Here is a 16880-nt window from a genome sequence, read left to right as displayed (position 1 = left end):
TTGATTGAGCTCTTTTGGAATTAGGTTAGTCAAAGGTCAGAAGCTCAAACAAAACTAGCTACACTCGCCTCTCAGTCTACCAGCAATCCTTCTTGGCTAGTGAAACTGATAGACGAATAGGACTCGTCTTTCGTGAGGGCTCTCTTTCATTGGGAAAGCTACCTATACCCTATGACTTTTTGTTTCCAGAGGTGATTTTGAGAATCAACCAACCGGCAAATCCATAGCCCATGTGACTCACAGCCTCCCTTTTGCCCAAATAACAGATTACATATAGACCCCCTGGATCTACAATCATTTACATCTACTTTCTTAAAAAAGAAATCATTACAAATACACCCTTAGTAAAGCTAAATGAGAATATTAATGGGTATTTGTAGTTGATTTATTTTTAAGAGTACTTGGTGCAATTGATTACAAATCTAAGGATGTATATGTAATTTTGACTTTTTTGATTTCGGTCACTACTGAATCGACGCCCTCCCACGGATATGGTTCATTATACACCCGATACCGTTTCCTGGCTCGCACAAATTTCTGCGGAGCCGCAACCCTGCCTTGCGGAGACTCCGGGATCGGAATCGAGTTCACAGGCTTGGGAGGAAGAGTGACCTGGTGCTGAAGAAAGCCTGTAATACATTTGGTGATAGGATTTAGGTATTATGAATCCCTCGAGAGCTTTATTCACTCTTCAGCAACTTCTTCTTCTACTCGTCTTTTTTATTTTTCTCCTCCCTCCTTTTGGCAGTTTGCAGTCTGTTGGTTCCACTGTCGGAATTCATCTGTAGATCTAATCGAGCGGAGCCGATCATTTGTTCGAGGAGAGTCGTGCAATGGTAAAAAAGAAAAGAAGAAATTCCGCAAAGTAGATTCGTTTACTCTTGCAGACAGAACCGGAGATTTTTGTTTATTTTTTCCCTAATTATTTGTTTATTTGTTCGATTGGGCAGTCTGCACTCTTCAATTTCCGTTCGTTTTTAACGGTGGTGCTTCTGGTGATTTGTACCTGTACTTACATAAAGATGCACTTCCCCGCCATCCTTGAACACAGAACTGGGTATGATCTCTAACTCTAGTGATATCTCTTGGCTTTCTAGGGTTTATTTCTGGTGAATTCACCAATATTCCATGGTTTTTTTTGGGGGATCATTCTGTTGTAATCTACGGTGGGTTCAGGAGAGTTGAATTTTATTGAACTGGGTTACTTAACTAGGGGTGTTTTAAACTATTTGAAGACAGGTTGCCTTTATTCTTGTTTTGTCCGTTGCCTATGTGATGTGGGCCCCAACAGTTATCAAAAGAAAGAAGCAAAATCAAAATTAGTTTTGAAAAATTTTTAGAAAGTCAAACAAAGGAGGAAGCAAATACAAAATAGAGTTTGAAAAATTCAGTTCATTCTTATTCAGCTTCAGCTGCATGCAAGGAGAAACAAAAAGTAAAACCGAAAAAAAAATTGCAAAAGAGAGAGAAGTGGTGAGCAGAAACGGTGAAGAAGAAGAATAGGGGGTTTTTTGTTCTTGATTTCTTTGGCAAATCCAACAGCGGGATTTCGCTAGAATGAGATGAAATTTAAAAGGAATGTTTGTGAGACCTAGCAATTTACATCCAACAGTCAGAATTTCATTATGCCACAGTTCACAGAAAGAGTTGGTGACTTTTTTCCCACTTTTTCATAAATTTCTATTTTGATGTCCGTGTTTGTATTCCTCTAGTGCAATTTAAAGATGAGATACTAATTGTGTATCCATTATTGTTACTATTTGGTGATGGTGGAAGTCTGGGTGGACTCTGATAATAGTTCCGTGGTTTTTTTCCTTATGGGTCTTTTCACATTAAATTTTTTTTGTGCCTTTGCTTCTGTGGTTTCATTGGTGATTGTTTGATCCATTGATGACTTTGTTGCTTTGATTTACACTAGTATATTGTTTGGCACCCGTAACCTGCTCCTTCATGCCTATGAGGGAGGATACCACAACTGAAACTCCTTATTTGGAATCCATGTGTGCAAGCTCTTTTCACACCTCAAACTTCTCTCTAGTAACAACCTTTGTTAATATATCAGAGGCATTCTTATCTGTGTGAATCTTCACAATCTTTGACTACTCACTTTCTACCAAATCATGCAGCTAATGATACCTCACATCAATGTGCTTTGTGCGAGAGTGATATGTAGAGTTCTTGCTCAAGTCTATAGCACTTTGTTTGTCATAATAGATTACACACTTGTTTTGCATCAAACCCAATTTTTGGATAAATCTTTTCAACCATATTCTTTCCCATCTTTTGTAGTGGCGATGTATGCAGCCTCATTTGTAGACAAAACAACACATTTTTGTAATTCGGACTGCCAAGAAACAACTCCCCTTGCAAAAGTAAAAGAGTACCTTGAGGTTGACTTCTTACAGTTAACGTCACTCGCCATGTCAGAATCTATATACCCTTCCAAGACTAGATCTGAACCTTTAAAACATAAATACAATTTGGAACTTTCTCTCAAATATTTGAAGATCCACTTCATAGCTGCCCAATGATCTCTCCCTGGATTATCAAGAAACCTGTTTACAACACTAATTGCCTATGCAATATCTGGTTGAGTGCAAACCATGGCATATATAAGATTACCAACTGCATATGAGTAGGGAATAATTGACATTGCTTCTCTTTTTTGACTAGTAGATGGACATGACTGCTTTTTTAGTTTAAAGTGACTAGCAACAAGCGTGCTTATAGGCTTAGCACCCTGCATGTTGAACATTTCAAGCACCCGTTTAATATATTTTTCATGTGACAACCATAGCTTTCTAGCCTTTCTGTTACGAATAATCTGCATGTCGTTTATTTGCCTGCTTGGCCTTTAGTCCTTCGTATCAAAAGACTTGAACAACTGCTCTTTCAACTTCTTGGTCATATTTGCATCTTTTCCAATGATCAACATATCATCCACGTAAAGAAGAAGAACAATGAACTTAACATCTTTTGAAGTATATACAATGATCTGCTTTAGTTCTTTTATACTCAATAACCATAATAAGTGAGTCAAACTTCTTGTACCACTGCCTTGGTGCCTGCTTCACTCCATAAAGACTCTTTTTTAACTTGCATACCAAGTGTTCATTCTCTTTGACTTCAAACCCTTCTAGTTGCATCATATAAATCTTTTTTATTTAAATCACCATGAAGAAATGCAGTTTTCACATCTAATTGCTTAAGCTCAAGATCCATGCTAGCTGCCAAGCTCAGAATCACTTGAATAGATGTCAGTTTTACAATTGGAGGGAAGATCTCATCAAAGTTAATGTCCTTCTGTCCAAACCTTTCACCACCAAACGGACTTTATGTTTCATTAGCTTCCCAAATGCATTGCTCTTTATCTTGCATACCCATTTGTTCTTCAATATTTTTTTGTCCTCAAGAAGTTTTACCAACTCATAAGTATGGTTCTTATGCAAGGAATTCATCTCCTCTTACATAACTTTCATCCAACTGTTTTTATCACTATGAATCACTACTTCTTAAAAGCTTTCGAGCTCCCCCTCATCAGTAAGAAGAATATACTCAGAATTGAGATACCTTTGTGTTTGTCTACACTTGAGGTTCTGCAACCTTTATTTATGGGGGTTGCTCCCCCTGCTCAATATCCTTATGCGGTACAGAATCATATATTATCTTTGGATCATCATGATGAGCATGTTCTTCATGAATGGGTTCTCCTCTTGGAACGGATGTGAAATTAAACATAACATTCTCAACATGAGTAGGCTTCATATACTTCTCAAAGTGGGTAATATTTTCTGCTTCAAGAAATATTACGTCTCTGCTTTTGAAAGGCTGCTTCTTTTCTAGATTCCATAACGTGTACCCAAATAAGGAGTTTCAGTTGGAGTGATATCTGTTTTACCCCCTTATCATCAAGCTTTGATATCTGTTCCTTTTGTATATGTGCAAACGCCTTACAACCAAACACCTTTAGATGAGAGTAGGAGACATCCTTCCCTCTTCGCACCCTTTCTAGAATATTCGACCCCAAAGGAGCTGATGGAGAACTGTTTATCAAATAACAAGCAATATCTGCTTCTCCCCAAAATGATTTTGGCAACATAACCATCTTCAACATGCATATCACTTTCTCAACAATGGTCTGGTTGTATCTTTGTGCTATCCCGTTATGTTGAGGGGTTCCAAGAACTGTTTTCTAATGTTCGATGTCATATTTGGAACAATAGCTCTTGAACTTTTTTGATGTGTACTCTCCCCCATTATTAGTGTGGAGACATTTCAAAAGTTTCCCTACTTCCCTTTCAGCTATAACATGGAATCGTTGAAAATAATGTAATATCTGATCTTTAGATTTCAACAAAAACAACCACACATTTCGTGAATAATTATTATGAAAGTAATAGAATCCCTTTTACCTCCTAATAATGGAACTTCAATTGGACCGTAAGTATCAGAATGTACTAATTTTAACAAGTTTGATTTTCTACCATGATGCTTTTGAAATGAAACTTTATACTGCTTACCAAATGAACAATAGTCACAAGAATTCAAAGTCATACCTTTGGCAAGGGGAATCAAGGATTTCTTTGCTAGAGCTTGCAACCATGGTTATTAAACTGGTAAAGCGACAAAAGCGATTGGGGTTCCATCTTGGTGATTAGGCAATTAAGCGACAAAAGCGGTTTAGTCAATATTTTGAATATAACTACTTTTAAACTATTTTTTAATACAAATATTTTTTATAATAAACTAAAGTACTAAACAAACATTCAACAATCACATTCATAAAAATAAAAATAAAAAAAATTCAAGAATCACAATTATGAATAACAATATTATTCATATATAGTTTAGTGAAATTATTTTTAACATGACTTTTTTTGTTAAATATACATGAATAATATTCGGATTGGAATCATAATTGATGTATCCATTTTCCCCTTTTTTTAACTAAACAGTGCCGACATAATAAATTAATAGATCTCATTATTCCAATTTCCAAGGCATTGTTTATTTAATGATTCATTGAGTATCAATGTTGAATAGGGCTCATGCTTCACATCTGATGCCGACAGACACTTTGGGCCTCGATTCCGAAATGGTTCACATATTTAAATTTATATATACGGCATTGTAGAATAAATTATGATTAAAAAAAATATATGCACAAATTATAAAATGTAAAAAAAGCGGATGCTTTAGCATCTAGGCGGGGCAATATGACGCTGAAGGAGGCAAACTGGTAGTGCCTAAGCAAAAAAGCGGCAAGAAACCAGCCCGTTAGTTAAGCGTTCACAATTTAAGCGGTTCTTAAACCGCTTTGCATGGTGTATTTTCAAGCAGAGTTATACAGTATTGCACCGATCTATATAAAACTTCTACGTTCTGATCAATTTGCTTTTCATGTGGAGCTTTTTGAAAGGTGTATTTATTCCACATATTCATTCAACGTTGTAAACTGAAGGCCTCATTTAGGCCATGATTCTGGCACTTGATCTTCAGTGTCAACTTGATTGGTTAAATATTTTACACTATGTGGGCCTTCTTTGACAGCTCAAAATGAAAGAAGCTAAGAACGGCTTTTATATGAAGTTGTTAGAACTCAATTTCAGCTGATGAGCAGATGATGGCTATACTTGGTAATAGACGTTGGACATCTTTCCTTAGTGTAAATTATGATGGAGCCCCTTTTGCTGTACTGTCTTAGCAAATGCAGTTTTCTGAAATAATCGTAGTTTTAACTGCTTCTGAGTTACTTCCGTAGTATCATTTCAGCAGTTCAGCAATGGTCTGGTTTGCTGATCCATTTTAGTTACCCATTGTAGAGGTATATTAGAAGTTATGGACTCTAGCTGTTGATGTCTTCAAATACTAAGTGGATTATATATTCTTGTGAATTTGGCAGGTTTCGAGGTTTCTTTTGGAAGGCTGCCAGAATAGGTATGCTCCTTGATGCTTATTTCCTAGATCTTTGCTTTATTGCTGCCTTCTGTTTTACTTGAATCAGTGTTGGTCTTCTTTTGATTAATACTATTTCTTCCAAGAAATAAAATTTCAGTATCTTGGTATTTCCTCACTGAGGTTTGTTCGTCTTTTGCATGGATATGTATATATTTTTTTGGGGGAAATATGCTATTTCTTTTAGTTTCCCATTTAGGAGACCGCTAGACAATGATACATATTGTTTTAATTAAGGCATTTTTAGTTTTTACATTAAAATGGTTTTTTTTATACTGTATAGTATTTGAGCTACATTTCGTGAGCACCTATCAGGGTCCAGGACTTTGCTTGCCTGTCTCTTATTCCTAGGTTATATTATGGGCCCATTGGGAGCCTTCAGCTGCCTAAACAATCAAATAGGCATTCAGAGGGGTGCCTCAATATAATGTTCCAGTATGGAGCCGATTTCTAGGTATTGCTGTTTTAACAGAACTGCTGAAAATTGATTTAATGATAAAAAATGATGTGACTGGTAGTTTATTAGTGGCCAAAAACCAGAAGGTCAATAATTTTATATAGACCTCGATGATTAATATGTAAGCAGATTTACTTAGATGATATTTGAGCCATATGATGCATTCATTTAGTAGGGTGTTGATGGTTGATTAATCCAAAGTCTAAAACTCACCAGAAGTTGGTTCTATAGGGTCCAACCATGATGTTGCTCAAGAGATCCTTCATTATTTCAGATGCAGTGATACATTTTCTATACCTCCTCGTCAATTCTTAGATGGTTAAGTATTAGCTCATGTTTCTAAACACCCCCCCCCCCAACCAAAAAAGAAGAAGTGTTGGTTCATATGCTTTTTTCCTTCCCTAGGCTTTAGATCAATTCATTGTATAGGCTGATTTAATGAATCCTCGATGAACCTAGTGTTTTGGTTAGGACAAATTTCATCGTCCAGAATGTATTGGGGCACATTTTGGGGCCTAAGTAGGCCCTAGTTGTCTTTTTTCAGCATTGACCACTGGGGGTAGGTCTGGGTCCTATTTGGGTTCTGGATCTAAATCTTTTGGTCATTTTTCTGAAATAGGGTTTTCAGTTGTTTAGTAGTTATCTCTCATATGTTTGAGAGGAGTAGACAAATGAACTTAGGGCTGTACTCTGTTTCTTCTTCATCCCCTTCAGGTGAGCGGTGTAAATCCTGTCTTGTGCATTGTGTATTTTTTCCATTTTCACACTTTTGTTGTGTAGCTTTGGTAGCACCCACCGACTCTTATGATGGACATACCTATCCCTTCTCCATTTCTTCCCAACCTAAATACAGCACCAGAACATTAAGACATGATTAAAGGTTTCAGTAATTGCCCATAATTATATTCTTTTATATGCCTTATGGGTCCTTCTGTTACTTTTATTTTGTGGGGGTAAAGGATCCTGTTTCTGAGTTTGGGTGCTTTATAGTAATTGCATATCCTTCTTTATATTAAAACAGGTGAACGATTGAGCCCCTGGGTCGCTGTTGGATGCTTGGCGATGGGTATATCAATAATAATTTCTTGAACATGAACCTGGTGGATTGTATACTTGAGAAGTGGCTCACTTGATCTTTGTGCGAGTGATCTCCCCTTTCATCAAACCCTTTTTGGTTTATACAGTGTTCTGTAGTATAGGTTTGAGAAATGAAGTGTAGAAGTATCCAGAAGATAAAAAGAAAAACCATGCACTGTCCAAATTTCTACTTGTGCACTTTTAGTTGGGCTGCTGTTTGCTTCTTTAAATATAAAGGAGACATGCTATTACTTGACCAATATCTACGTGCCCCTTCGTTTATTCTTAAAAGTTTTCTGGATCCACCAGTTTTCAACAATGTTTGTTTCAGTTCATGTGGTCTGATAAGAAGCTGATATGGACAGGAAATCTTTGTTTCTGTTCTATTCAAATTTCTGGGTTCAAGTTGAATCTTGCTTATAGCTGATAGGCCTGGAAGCTTGGGATTCAGAATGTAACAAAGCATAAAATGCAGTTTTGGGTTTTCACTTATATTTGTTGTTGAAGCCCAAACACAATTCGTGTTAAATTGTTTTGTCATTTGATGATAGGTGATTAAAATACAATTTTTTCCCCCTTTCTGTGGTAGATATTAGACAAGTCTTCTGTTACAGCTGAAAGGATAGAGCTTCTATGTGCTGGAACAGACTCATCAGGGATATCAAAACATTTTTATGAAAATGATATAGTGATCATGATCGTTTATATAATTTCTTAATTAAGGTATATAATCTCACAGCAACACTGCAGACGATATCTTAAAAAAAGATTATAATTGAAATGATAAGATCCTTGGATCGTGACCATTTAATTTTCATTTTAAATCCTGACGCGTTTTTCTCTTGGACTTACTTAATGTTCTAAATTGTGAATTCCTATTTATACGGAAAATTAATAAGCAAATGAAAAATATCTGACTGCCCCAAAATCAGTTATATAATAAACAATTAAAGTGTACCTCTATTTGAGATTTGAGATAACAAAGACAAGGTCAAGAGCTTATGACTCAACAAAATTAGGTTTAGACCTTGTTTTTACATCTTAAAATACAAAGCGAAATCTTTCAATTGGGAAACGACAAAATACTACGTGAGTAACGTGACTACCCATTTGAACATGGATTTCATGTGGTGCAATGTGCATGTTAGCATAGTTAGAGACCCTTTTATTACTATAAAAAAAAAAAGGAACTTGGGATACACTGCTAGTGGAGTGTGGGAATAAGAAAGGAAAGGAAATAAAAGTGAGAATAGATAGAATATGTGGGTCTTACTCTTACATGCTTATTTAAGTTTTTCAGAAAAATTTACCCAAAATGATAGTATTTATTTAACCATGAGGTGAGAAAAATTAAGTGACACATCAGTGGGAAATTGTGCACATTCCCCAATTCCCACCAATGAGATCGCCCAATTCCCTAAAGGCGTAAATGGTACGGTTCAAAATCTCGACACTTACATTTGTAAAACGGTACAAGTACAAAAACAATATGGAAAATTGAATGAAAATGGTACAGTTTCGATAAGAATTTTATTATTTTTTATATGTAAGTGGTACAAAAATGGCATGATTCAATATATACTGTCGGTATGACATTGGCACCTCATATTATATAGTATTAAATTAAAAATAATTTAGCATGACCTCCTGTCCCTACTATAATATAATAGAGGGACGAAAAAGCAAGAAGAGCATGAGTTTTTCATTCAAAGATTATTCTTGTCTTTTTAAAATATATGACTTATTTACATAAACATTTAACTGTGATTTTTTTTTTATGATAAAGGATGTTTTTGATATAATTTTATCTTATAAGAGTTTGATTGATAAATTGAGAAACTGAGGAAAGTGACAGAAAATTTCTCAAAGAGGAAAAACAGAAGGTTAGTTCGGGAAGGGAAGATTACCTTTCCAAAAATGGAAGGAGCGAATATCCAATGTGAACGTACCAAGAAGCACTGTATCAGATATGTTATATTTATATGGTTATCACTCCATAAAAGCAAATATTTCAACTTTCCAAGGAACCACTGGAGGAGCAGATATATTATATTAATATGATTATCACTGCATAAAAGCAAATATTTCAACTTTCCAACCAATGGGTTCGGTTGAAGCCGTTTATGCTCATCTCTGGTCATTGTGCCTCTGCTCTCTCCTTATTACTCCAATCGGAAGAAGAAGAAGAAGAAGAGAAAAATGTGGGAACCAGAAGAAGAAAAAGTCGAGTCTTTCTCTCCAAAGTTCACAGGAAGTGATTCCATCATGGATCTTGACTTCGATTTTGGCTCATCGCACCTGATTGACAAGAACCAGAGCCCTGACTTCACTGACCCTGTTTCTCCGTTTCTTTTCGTTTCAGCCTCTCACAACTCTCTTCCCCTGCAACCTGAACAGACTTATTCGTATTTAGCAGATTTCTTGGATGCCAATGAAGACCCATCTGCTCGCAACGCCAATTCCTTGACGGGAGATTATCGGTTTGATGAATTCTCTACACTGCTCCCATGTAAGTTTGTCAAATTTCTCTCTTTGTCTTTGTTGTTCATTCCTTACCCAGATTGAATTCCTTGAAATTTTTTCAGGGATGTTATGCTACTGATTTTTCCTTTCTGTATAATTAAGGACCCTCTTGATATATCTCACTTTTCTCTCGTTTTCAGCTATAATTCGAAGCCCCCATTAGAAATGTTTCAAAGTTCTCACCTCCTCAACTTAGAGATGTTTAGAATTTGGAGGATACTCTCTTTTTTGTTTGCACCCAACTCTGATCTTACTTAGTTAGCGATGATCCGTCCTGTTGCTGTTGTTACTTTAATTTTTGTGGTGCTAGAAAGTTTCAGCTTTCACGTTTATTACTAATTTGCATGAGCAGGTAATCCTCTTGGTCTTCACCAAAAAAAAAGTAATCCTCTTGGTTTGGTTCCGCAAGAGTTTCCAGAAGGTTGCTTGATCAAAGAGAGGATGATGCAAGCGCTTCGGTACCTCAAAGAATCGACTGGACATGTTCTTGCTCAGGTTTGGGCACCTGTAAAGAATGGGGAACGCTACGTACTGACAACTTCCGGGCAACCTTTTGTTCTCGATCCGCACAACGGTGGTCTTCTTCAATTTAGAACAGTCTCTCTGACGTATATGTTTTCTGTGGACGGGGAGAATGGTGAGTATCTGGGGCTACCTGGCCGTGTTTTTGGGCAAAAATTGCCTGAATGGACTCCAAATGTGCAGTATTATAGCAGCAAAGAGTATCTACGACTTAACCATGCTTTGAACTACAACGTGAGAGGAACCTTGGCTTTGCCTATCTTTGATCCTCCTCTGGAGTCCTGTGTTGGTGTGCTTGAGCTTATAATGACTTCCCAGAAGATTAATTATGCTCCTGATGTTGACAAAATCTGCAAAGTTCTCGAGGTTTGTGTCCTTCATCTGAATATTTTCGTAATTGTTTATGATTTTCTGATCATTAAAATAGTCTGTCATTCTTTGTTACTAATATTATTTTGGAAGATTTTATGTTTTCTTGATGTGATAACTCATATTGTTAATACTTAATTGTAATCGGGAATTTGTGGTGCTCAAAGTCAGGGGTTGTACTGCATGCAACATAATCTTCAATGGAGATCCTATGCCTCATGAATGCTGTTTTTAGTACAGATTGATGAAAGTATTACTTCTAATATGTTTGATCCTTCAAAATACTGAATGCTTGACTCTTAGGTAACCGATCCACTGTTTATTTGTCAAATAAAGAGACCTATAGCAAGATCACTCATTGAGAGTAAATGGTCTTGATACTTTTGTAGAGAAGGATTCATCAATCGGTCAGCACACTCTTGTTACTTTATTGGGCAAGAATCGCAACTGTTTTTTTTTCTCAGCTGGGAGCTTGTTTTGCTGGAACGTGAAATTGTTAAAAAGCTAGGGCAGCTCTATAACTCTGCATCCCAAGATTTAAGCTCTTATTATAGTGGTAACAGAGCTCCTCAAGGAATTATCTGGTTTTAAGCAATAGATTATGGGGTTGGGAGAGTTGCCTTGTTTCATGACTTTGAACTGTTCCTTTGCCAGGTTGAGTGGTTTGACCGATTTTAAACAAGGTTTCCTTTCATTAATTATGCTGAAGTGTAGTTTTGTTGCTCATATAAGAATACTCACATAAGCACATTAATAATTTCCTGTCAAAATAATCCAAGGGGTTAACTTGGTAAAGCTCAATACCTTGGTAAAGGCCAATACTAAAGGCCAATACCTTACAATAAGTCATGAGTTCAACTTTCTTCTCAAAGAAAAGAAAAAAATAATAGAAATAAAACCATGTTAATGCCTCTGCATCATTTGTTGAGTCTTGTGGATGAATGTTACTGTCTAGTGGTGCAGGAATTTCATGAAACAAGTACTTTTAGTGTTCAGGCTTTTCATCTAACATAATGAATGGATTAACATGTCATTAATGGCACTTTGTACCCGGATCCCTCTGTTTTGCTGATTCATTTATCTGCATACATTTTTGCATTTTATTGTTTTAACTTTTACTTCTTTTGATTTAATTTTTTTATATAAATTAAATTAAACAACAGCTCCTAATGTGAAAAAGAATGTACCTTCTCTTTTACATATTTAATGATTATGAGTAAATTAGCATCATTCATATATGTTTGTGAAGTATGAAAAGGAATGTCATATCTTAATAGTATCCATCTGTGTATTTGTCATGATATGGCCATGGTACTTGAACCTCATGCCCACAAATTTAATTGAAGTGAAGTTTGAAAACTATCATTGTCTTGTGAAACACTTTCTTTCTTCTCTGTAGGTTTGGTTTTAAAAGCCTAGCCTTTTTAGGTTCAGGCCTTGTATTCTGGGGCCTCTTGTCTGTTTCTTGTTCTTCTTCACCTCCTAATAATAAATAACAATTTCCATAGAGAAAAAAGGTTAGATATAGAAGAAGGGAAAGGCTAGGACGCTAACAGAATACTGTATGCTAGCATCCAATGGGTCTCTCTCTCTCTCCCTCTTCCTCCTTTTGAGGGATAAAAGACTCATTTCCAATGGGTAGGAGGGGGGAGAGAACCATGGGATGCTAGCATACCGTGTTAGAACTCACGTACCAGTCCCTCACCTATAAAAGTAAAACAAAGAAGATGAGGGAAGAGTATGTTGGCTAAATACTAGAACAATTACTGATACTTCTTGTGTTGTCTGTCCTTTTTTGGCCGTACTCATTGGTTTCTATTGACTTTATATCTTTCATTTATATTATTGTTAGAAACATAATATCAGTTCCCCTGGCAGGCAGTAAATCTTAAAAGTTCCAAAGTACTGGATCATCCAAATGTGCAGGTGATTTGCTGATGTGTCCCCGATATTAGGCTTATTGTTTTGCCTTTTTTTCCTCTGATCATTAATCACAGGCTGTGTCTTTGAAACAGATATGTAATGAAGGTCGCCAAAATGCCCTGGCCGAAATCTTAGAGATATTAACCCTCGTATGTGAGACCCACAAATTTCCTTTGGCACAAACATGGGTTCCGTGCACACATCGCAGTGTTATAGCCAATGGTGGTGGTGTGAAGAAGACCTGTACAAGCTTTGATGAAAGCTGCATGGGCGAGGTCTGCATGTCAACTGATGTAGCATTCTATGTTGTAGATCCGAACATGTGGGGTTTCCGTGATGCTTGTGCTGAGCATCACTTACTGAAAGGACAGGGGGTGGCAGGTAGGGCATTTGCATCACATAAGTCATGTTTCTCCAGGGATATCACCCAGTTCAGCAAAACAGAGTACCCCCTGGTACACTACGCACGCATGTTTGGCTTAACTAGCTGCTTTGCTGTTTGCTTAAGGAGCACCCATACAGGCAGTGACAATTATGTTCTGGAATTCTTTTTGCCACCTAGCATCATAGACTGTAGAGAGCAGGAAGCTTTGTTAGATGCTATCTTGGAAACTATGAAGCAACAGTTCAGGAGTTTAGTGGTTGCTTCTGGGAAAGCATTGGAAGAGGAATTCAGATCTGTTGAACTTATTGAAAATCGGGCTGATGAGAAACTCAACTCCAAAATTGAAGTATTCCCTAGCACTAAATTCCCTACAGGGCATGGCAGCTTACCAAATATGGTGGAGGCGGTGCAGCCAAATTCATTAGAACATTGTCTCAGAGATGGTTGTGCTCAGAAGGATGAAGAGAATCTAGTCAATGCTGATGAAGGCCACACTGCTGTCACTTCATTGGACAATAAAGTTATAAAGAAATCATTGGAGAGGAGTCATGGCAAGATAGACGAGTCAGTTAGTTTAGAGGTCCTTCAACAATATTTTGCTGGTAGTCTCAAAGCTGCTGCAAAGAGTCTTGGTGGTGAGTTATATATCAGTTTACATTGATAAATAATCCTTGATTAAGAGAAGGGGATCAGGGTAACAATTGCATCAGATAGGGGATATAATATTTCCCTATCCTATCTAGGTAAGTGGATATGTGCCACATGACACCAAATCTCTACCAACTAGGGGTGGCATTAAGTTGGGTGCCTGAGCCTTTATGTCCAGTCTGAACTCACCTACTTATTAGGTTGAAAAGGGTGGGCATTTAATGCTTACTGTGAACATGCACAAACTACGTCAAATTAGTTGGGTTCGTTGGGCTATGGATGGAATTGCAGTTGATACACAAGTTCATTGTGTCTGACAATCAATCCCAATCCCTGCTTGTTTAATGATGAACTAACAAGCCAAACATATTAGTCAGTTTGGATTCAGGTGGGCTGGTTATGAGGCTATTGGTTGCCTTACTGCCGACCCCTTATTTGCCTGATTCATCTTTTTAATTACTGCTAATGTTGCTGACTTCGTGAATCTTATGTTGTCTCAAACTTCCTGATGTAAAGAGGTGAGAGCCTCATACCAAGTCTACTATGACTGATTTATCTTCAGGATAGGATCTGAAATTGACCAAATTTGCCCAATGTCAGACTAACTGATTTTTCACTGTAACATCAGGAGTTGGTTCCCCTTTGAGGGAAGGCTCACAAGCTTAATTTAAGTTTTTCTTTACTTAGGTTTGTCAGATGTTTCGAATGCCAACTGCTAGTGTGATGCATCTGACTAGCTTTTATTTGGGCTTGGGATTGGCAGTGGAAAGGCAGAGGTGAAATTCAGAACAACTCCTGATCTATGGGGGAGAAAGATGAAGTCTATTTGTGTAACTTATATTGGTTAAAACACTAAAAGTGCTGCTGCTTTGCTGTCTTGCTTCGATGTTTTCCTCATGTCAACTGCTTGATTTCTCACATATTGGTTTTGGTTGGTGGGAGTTATTGAAATGCTATGATCTTGTCCTGATTCTTGGTTTTACAGTTTGCCCTACTACCATGAAACGAATTTGTAGGCAGCATGGAATTTCTCGGTGGCCTTCTCGTAAGATCGGCAAGGTTAATCGTTCTTTGACCAAGCTGAAGCATGTCATTAAATCTGTCCCAGGAACCGAAGGAACATTCAGTCTGACATCCCTCATGACAAGCCCAATTCCTGTTGCTGTTGGTTCCATTTCTAGGCCTGCCAGTGCGACTGGACCCATTCAACAATCACCACATTCTAAGCCTTCTGATCATGGGGAAAGGGAGACCCATTCACCAACCAATGTCTCACCAGAAAGCAATGGGGTTGGTGAGACAGGGAATCAAATAATTGATGCGAGTGGACTATTGGCTCACCAGGAACTCATTCATCAGCAAAATGGGTCATGTAAGAGTCCCAATGAGTCTAAAATAAGAAGTGGCTCAGCAGAAGAGAGCACTAACACCCTTATTTCTCATGGTTCATGCCAAGGTAGCCCTGTCAATGGAACTGCTATGTTAAATGGTCAATTTGCTTCTTTCCAAAAAGGTGTTTTTGTGGGTAGATCATCAGCTTTGGCATTTCAATTGACTGACTCAAATCCACCTGCTACCTGTGCTGATCCTGATGCTACTGTCACCATGCAATATCAAGCATCATTAGGTGCAATGCTACTAGAGGATGCAGGAAGCTCAAAGGATTTGGAGAACCTTTGTGGGTCAGCAGCTGAGTTTTGTCAGGACGAGCAGGTCCCTGAATCATGTCCTGATCAAGCCTTGCAGCATACCGTGGCTCCTCTCACTCATGAGATGCCACATGTTACAACTACCGCAGATGTTAGAACAGTTACCTACAAGGTAACTTACGGAGTAGATATTTTCAGGTTTCGTCTTCCTCTGAATTCTGGCCTGTTCAAGTTGAAGGCGGAATTAGTCAAACGGCTGGAGTTAGAAGAGGGTACATTTGATATCAAGTATTTGGATGATGATCAGGAGTGGATTTTGATGACCTGTGATGCAGACTTCCATGAATGTATGGATGTCTCAAGGTTGTCTGGTGGACGTGTGATCAGACTGATTGTGCATGACATGGTTCCCAACTTAGGCAGCTCTTGTGAGAGCTCAGGCGATTGAGGAGGAATTACAATGTAGCAGGAAACTTGTAGTACAGTTTGTAGATAATAGGTGCCTGACTGATGAGATTGTAGAGTTACCCTTTGTAATGAATATTCCCCCACTGGAAGAGGAAAATCAACTAGCATTACTCCTCCTAGCTGCCTGCTCAAGTGCTCGTTTCATGATGTTGGTCGGGGACATGCAGACCGATAAGTATACTCATGGCCAAAGGTGATACTTTTAACCAAATCTTAACGATAAGCATACCGCTGTACGTCTTGAAACTTATATTTTAAATCTGAGATTGTTCCCCCTTTCACTTGGAGTTGATGAAAGCAATCAATGTTTTCATTAGATCTTCTTGGATGATCTGAATGAATCCAATGTCAAATTGTGGAACCTGAGTAGCAAATTACAAATACATAATACTCACTCAAATTGAGAAAAACTTTTCCCAGGAAATTGGAGTAAGAGAACCAATGGTTTTTGATATATTGAACCCACTGCAGCATTACGGTCGAATGAGATCAGCATTTTCAACTTAGATTGCTCTTGTATCTGTTCACTATACCAACTACCAACAAGAAGCCCAGCAACAGAGAAACATAGAGCAGACATTTAATATACAGCTAAGAGTCTCCATCAGAATAAGCAAACGTGTCCAGTTTGTTCACCAAAATGTAGAAGATGAGAAGAGGATCTTGAAGCTTGGACTGATTTTTCCTATTTAGGGTCAAAATTTGACACTTGTCATCTAACACCTTTCTCCTTCCTTTCCACAACTAAAGTAGTCTTCCATGGCGGTCTGTGGAGCCCAGAATTCAGCCAAGTGTATGACATGGATATGTAGGACGGCCTCTACTTTTGTCTCTGAATTTGTTTGCATAATCATTCTGATCTATGAGGTCCACCACAGACGAAAGACTTACTAGTGCAATCTTC

The 16880-nt window shown here is 37.6% G+C and overlaps 2 protein-coding genes across 4 annotated transcripts; both read left to right on the top strand.

Moving 5' to 3' along the window:
• Window positions 1-492: 492 nt before the first annotated feature.
• LOC149030380 (uncharacterized) lies at window positions 493-8844 on the top strand. Of its 2 annotated transcripts, none has more exons than XM_089142675.1 (5): window positions 493-657; window positions 756-836; window positions 951-1057; window positions 5903-5937; window positions 7434-8844. In XM_089142675.1, exons 2-5 carry the CDS (start codon window positions 834-836, stop codon window positions 7499-7501), a joined length of 213 nt encoding a protein of 70 aa, XP_088998801.1. In that variant the 5' UTR covers window positions 493-657; window positions 756-833; the 3' UTR covers window positions 7502-8844. The 2 variants fall into 2 exon arrangements, with proteins under 2 accessions (XP_088998801.1, XP_088998800.1); XM_089142674.1 differs by having other exon boundaries at window positions 749-836.
• Window positions 8845-9481: 637 nt separating this feature from the next.
• On the top strand, window positions 9482-16280 carry LOC149030379 (protein NLP6-like). Of its 2 annotated transcripts, XM_089142670.1 has the most exons (5): window positions 9482-9998; window positions 10365-10900; window positions 12782-12829; window positions 12919-13846; window positions 14845-16280. In XM_089142670.1, the coding sequence occupies exons 1-5, from the start codon at window positions 9689-9691 to the stop codon at window positions 15954-15956; spliced, it is 2934 nt and encodes a 977-aa protein (XP_088998796.1). In that variant the 5' UTR covers window positions 9482-9688; the 3' UTR covers window positions 15957-16280. The 2 variants fall into 2 exon arrangements, with proteins under 2 accessions (XP_088998796.1, XP_088998797.1); XM_089142671.1 differs by lacking the exon at window positions 12782-12829 and having other exon boundaries at window positions 9483-9998; window positions 14845-16279.
• Window positions 16281-16880: the final 600 nt, after the last annotated feature.

The sequence above is a fragment of the Hakea prostrata genome, chromosome 1, assembly GCF_041222555.1.
Source record: "Hakea prostrata isolate BN-2017 chromosome 1, UWA_Hpros_2, whole genome shotgun sequence".
NCBI lineage: Eukaryota > Viridiplantae > Streptophyta > Magnoliopsida > Proteales > Proteaceae > Hakea > Hakea prostrata.
Note: the sequence above shows the minus strand (reverse complement) of the source record. Positions and strands in the feature narration are given on the sequence as shown.

Excerpts from the sequence above, each read along its gene's own strand:
- LOC149030380 (XM_089142675.1), top strand. Across the intron at positions 1,058-5,902 it reads ATCCTTGAACACAGAACTGG|GTTTCGAGGTTTCTTTTGGA; the intron begins GTATGATCTCTA and ends TGAATTTGGCAG. Across the intron at positions 5,938-7,433 it reads TTGGAAGGCTGCCAGAATAG|GTGAACGATTGAGCCCCTGG; the intron begins GTATGCTCCTTG and ends ATATTAAAACAG.
- LOC149030379 (XM_089142670.1), top strand. The coding sequence starts at position 9,689 with ATGTGGGAACCAGAAGAAGAAAAAGTCGAGTCTTTCTCTCCAAAGTTC. Across the intron at positions 10,901-12,781 it reads AAATCTGCAAAGTTCTCGAG|GCAGTAAATCTTAAAAGTTC; the intron begins GTTTGTGTCCTT and ends TTCCCCTGGCAG. Across the intron at positions 13,847-14,844 it reads TGCTGCAAAGAGTCTTGGTG|TTTGCCCTACTACCATGAAA; the intron begins GTGAGTTATATA and ends TTGGTTTTACAG.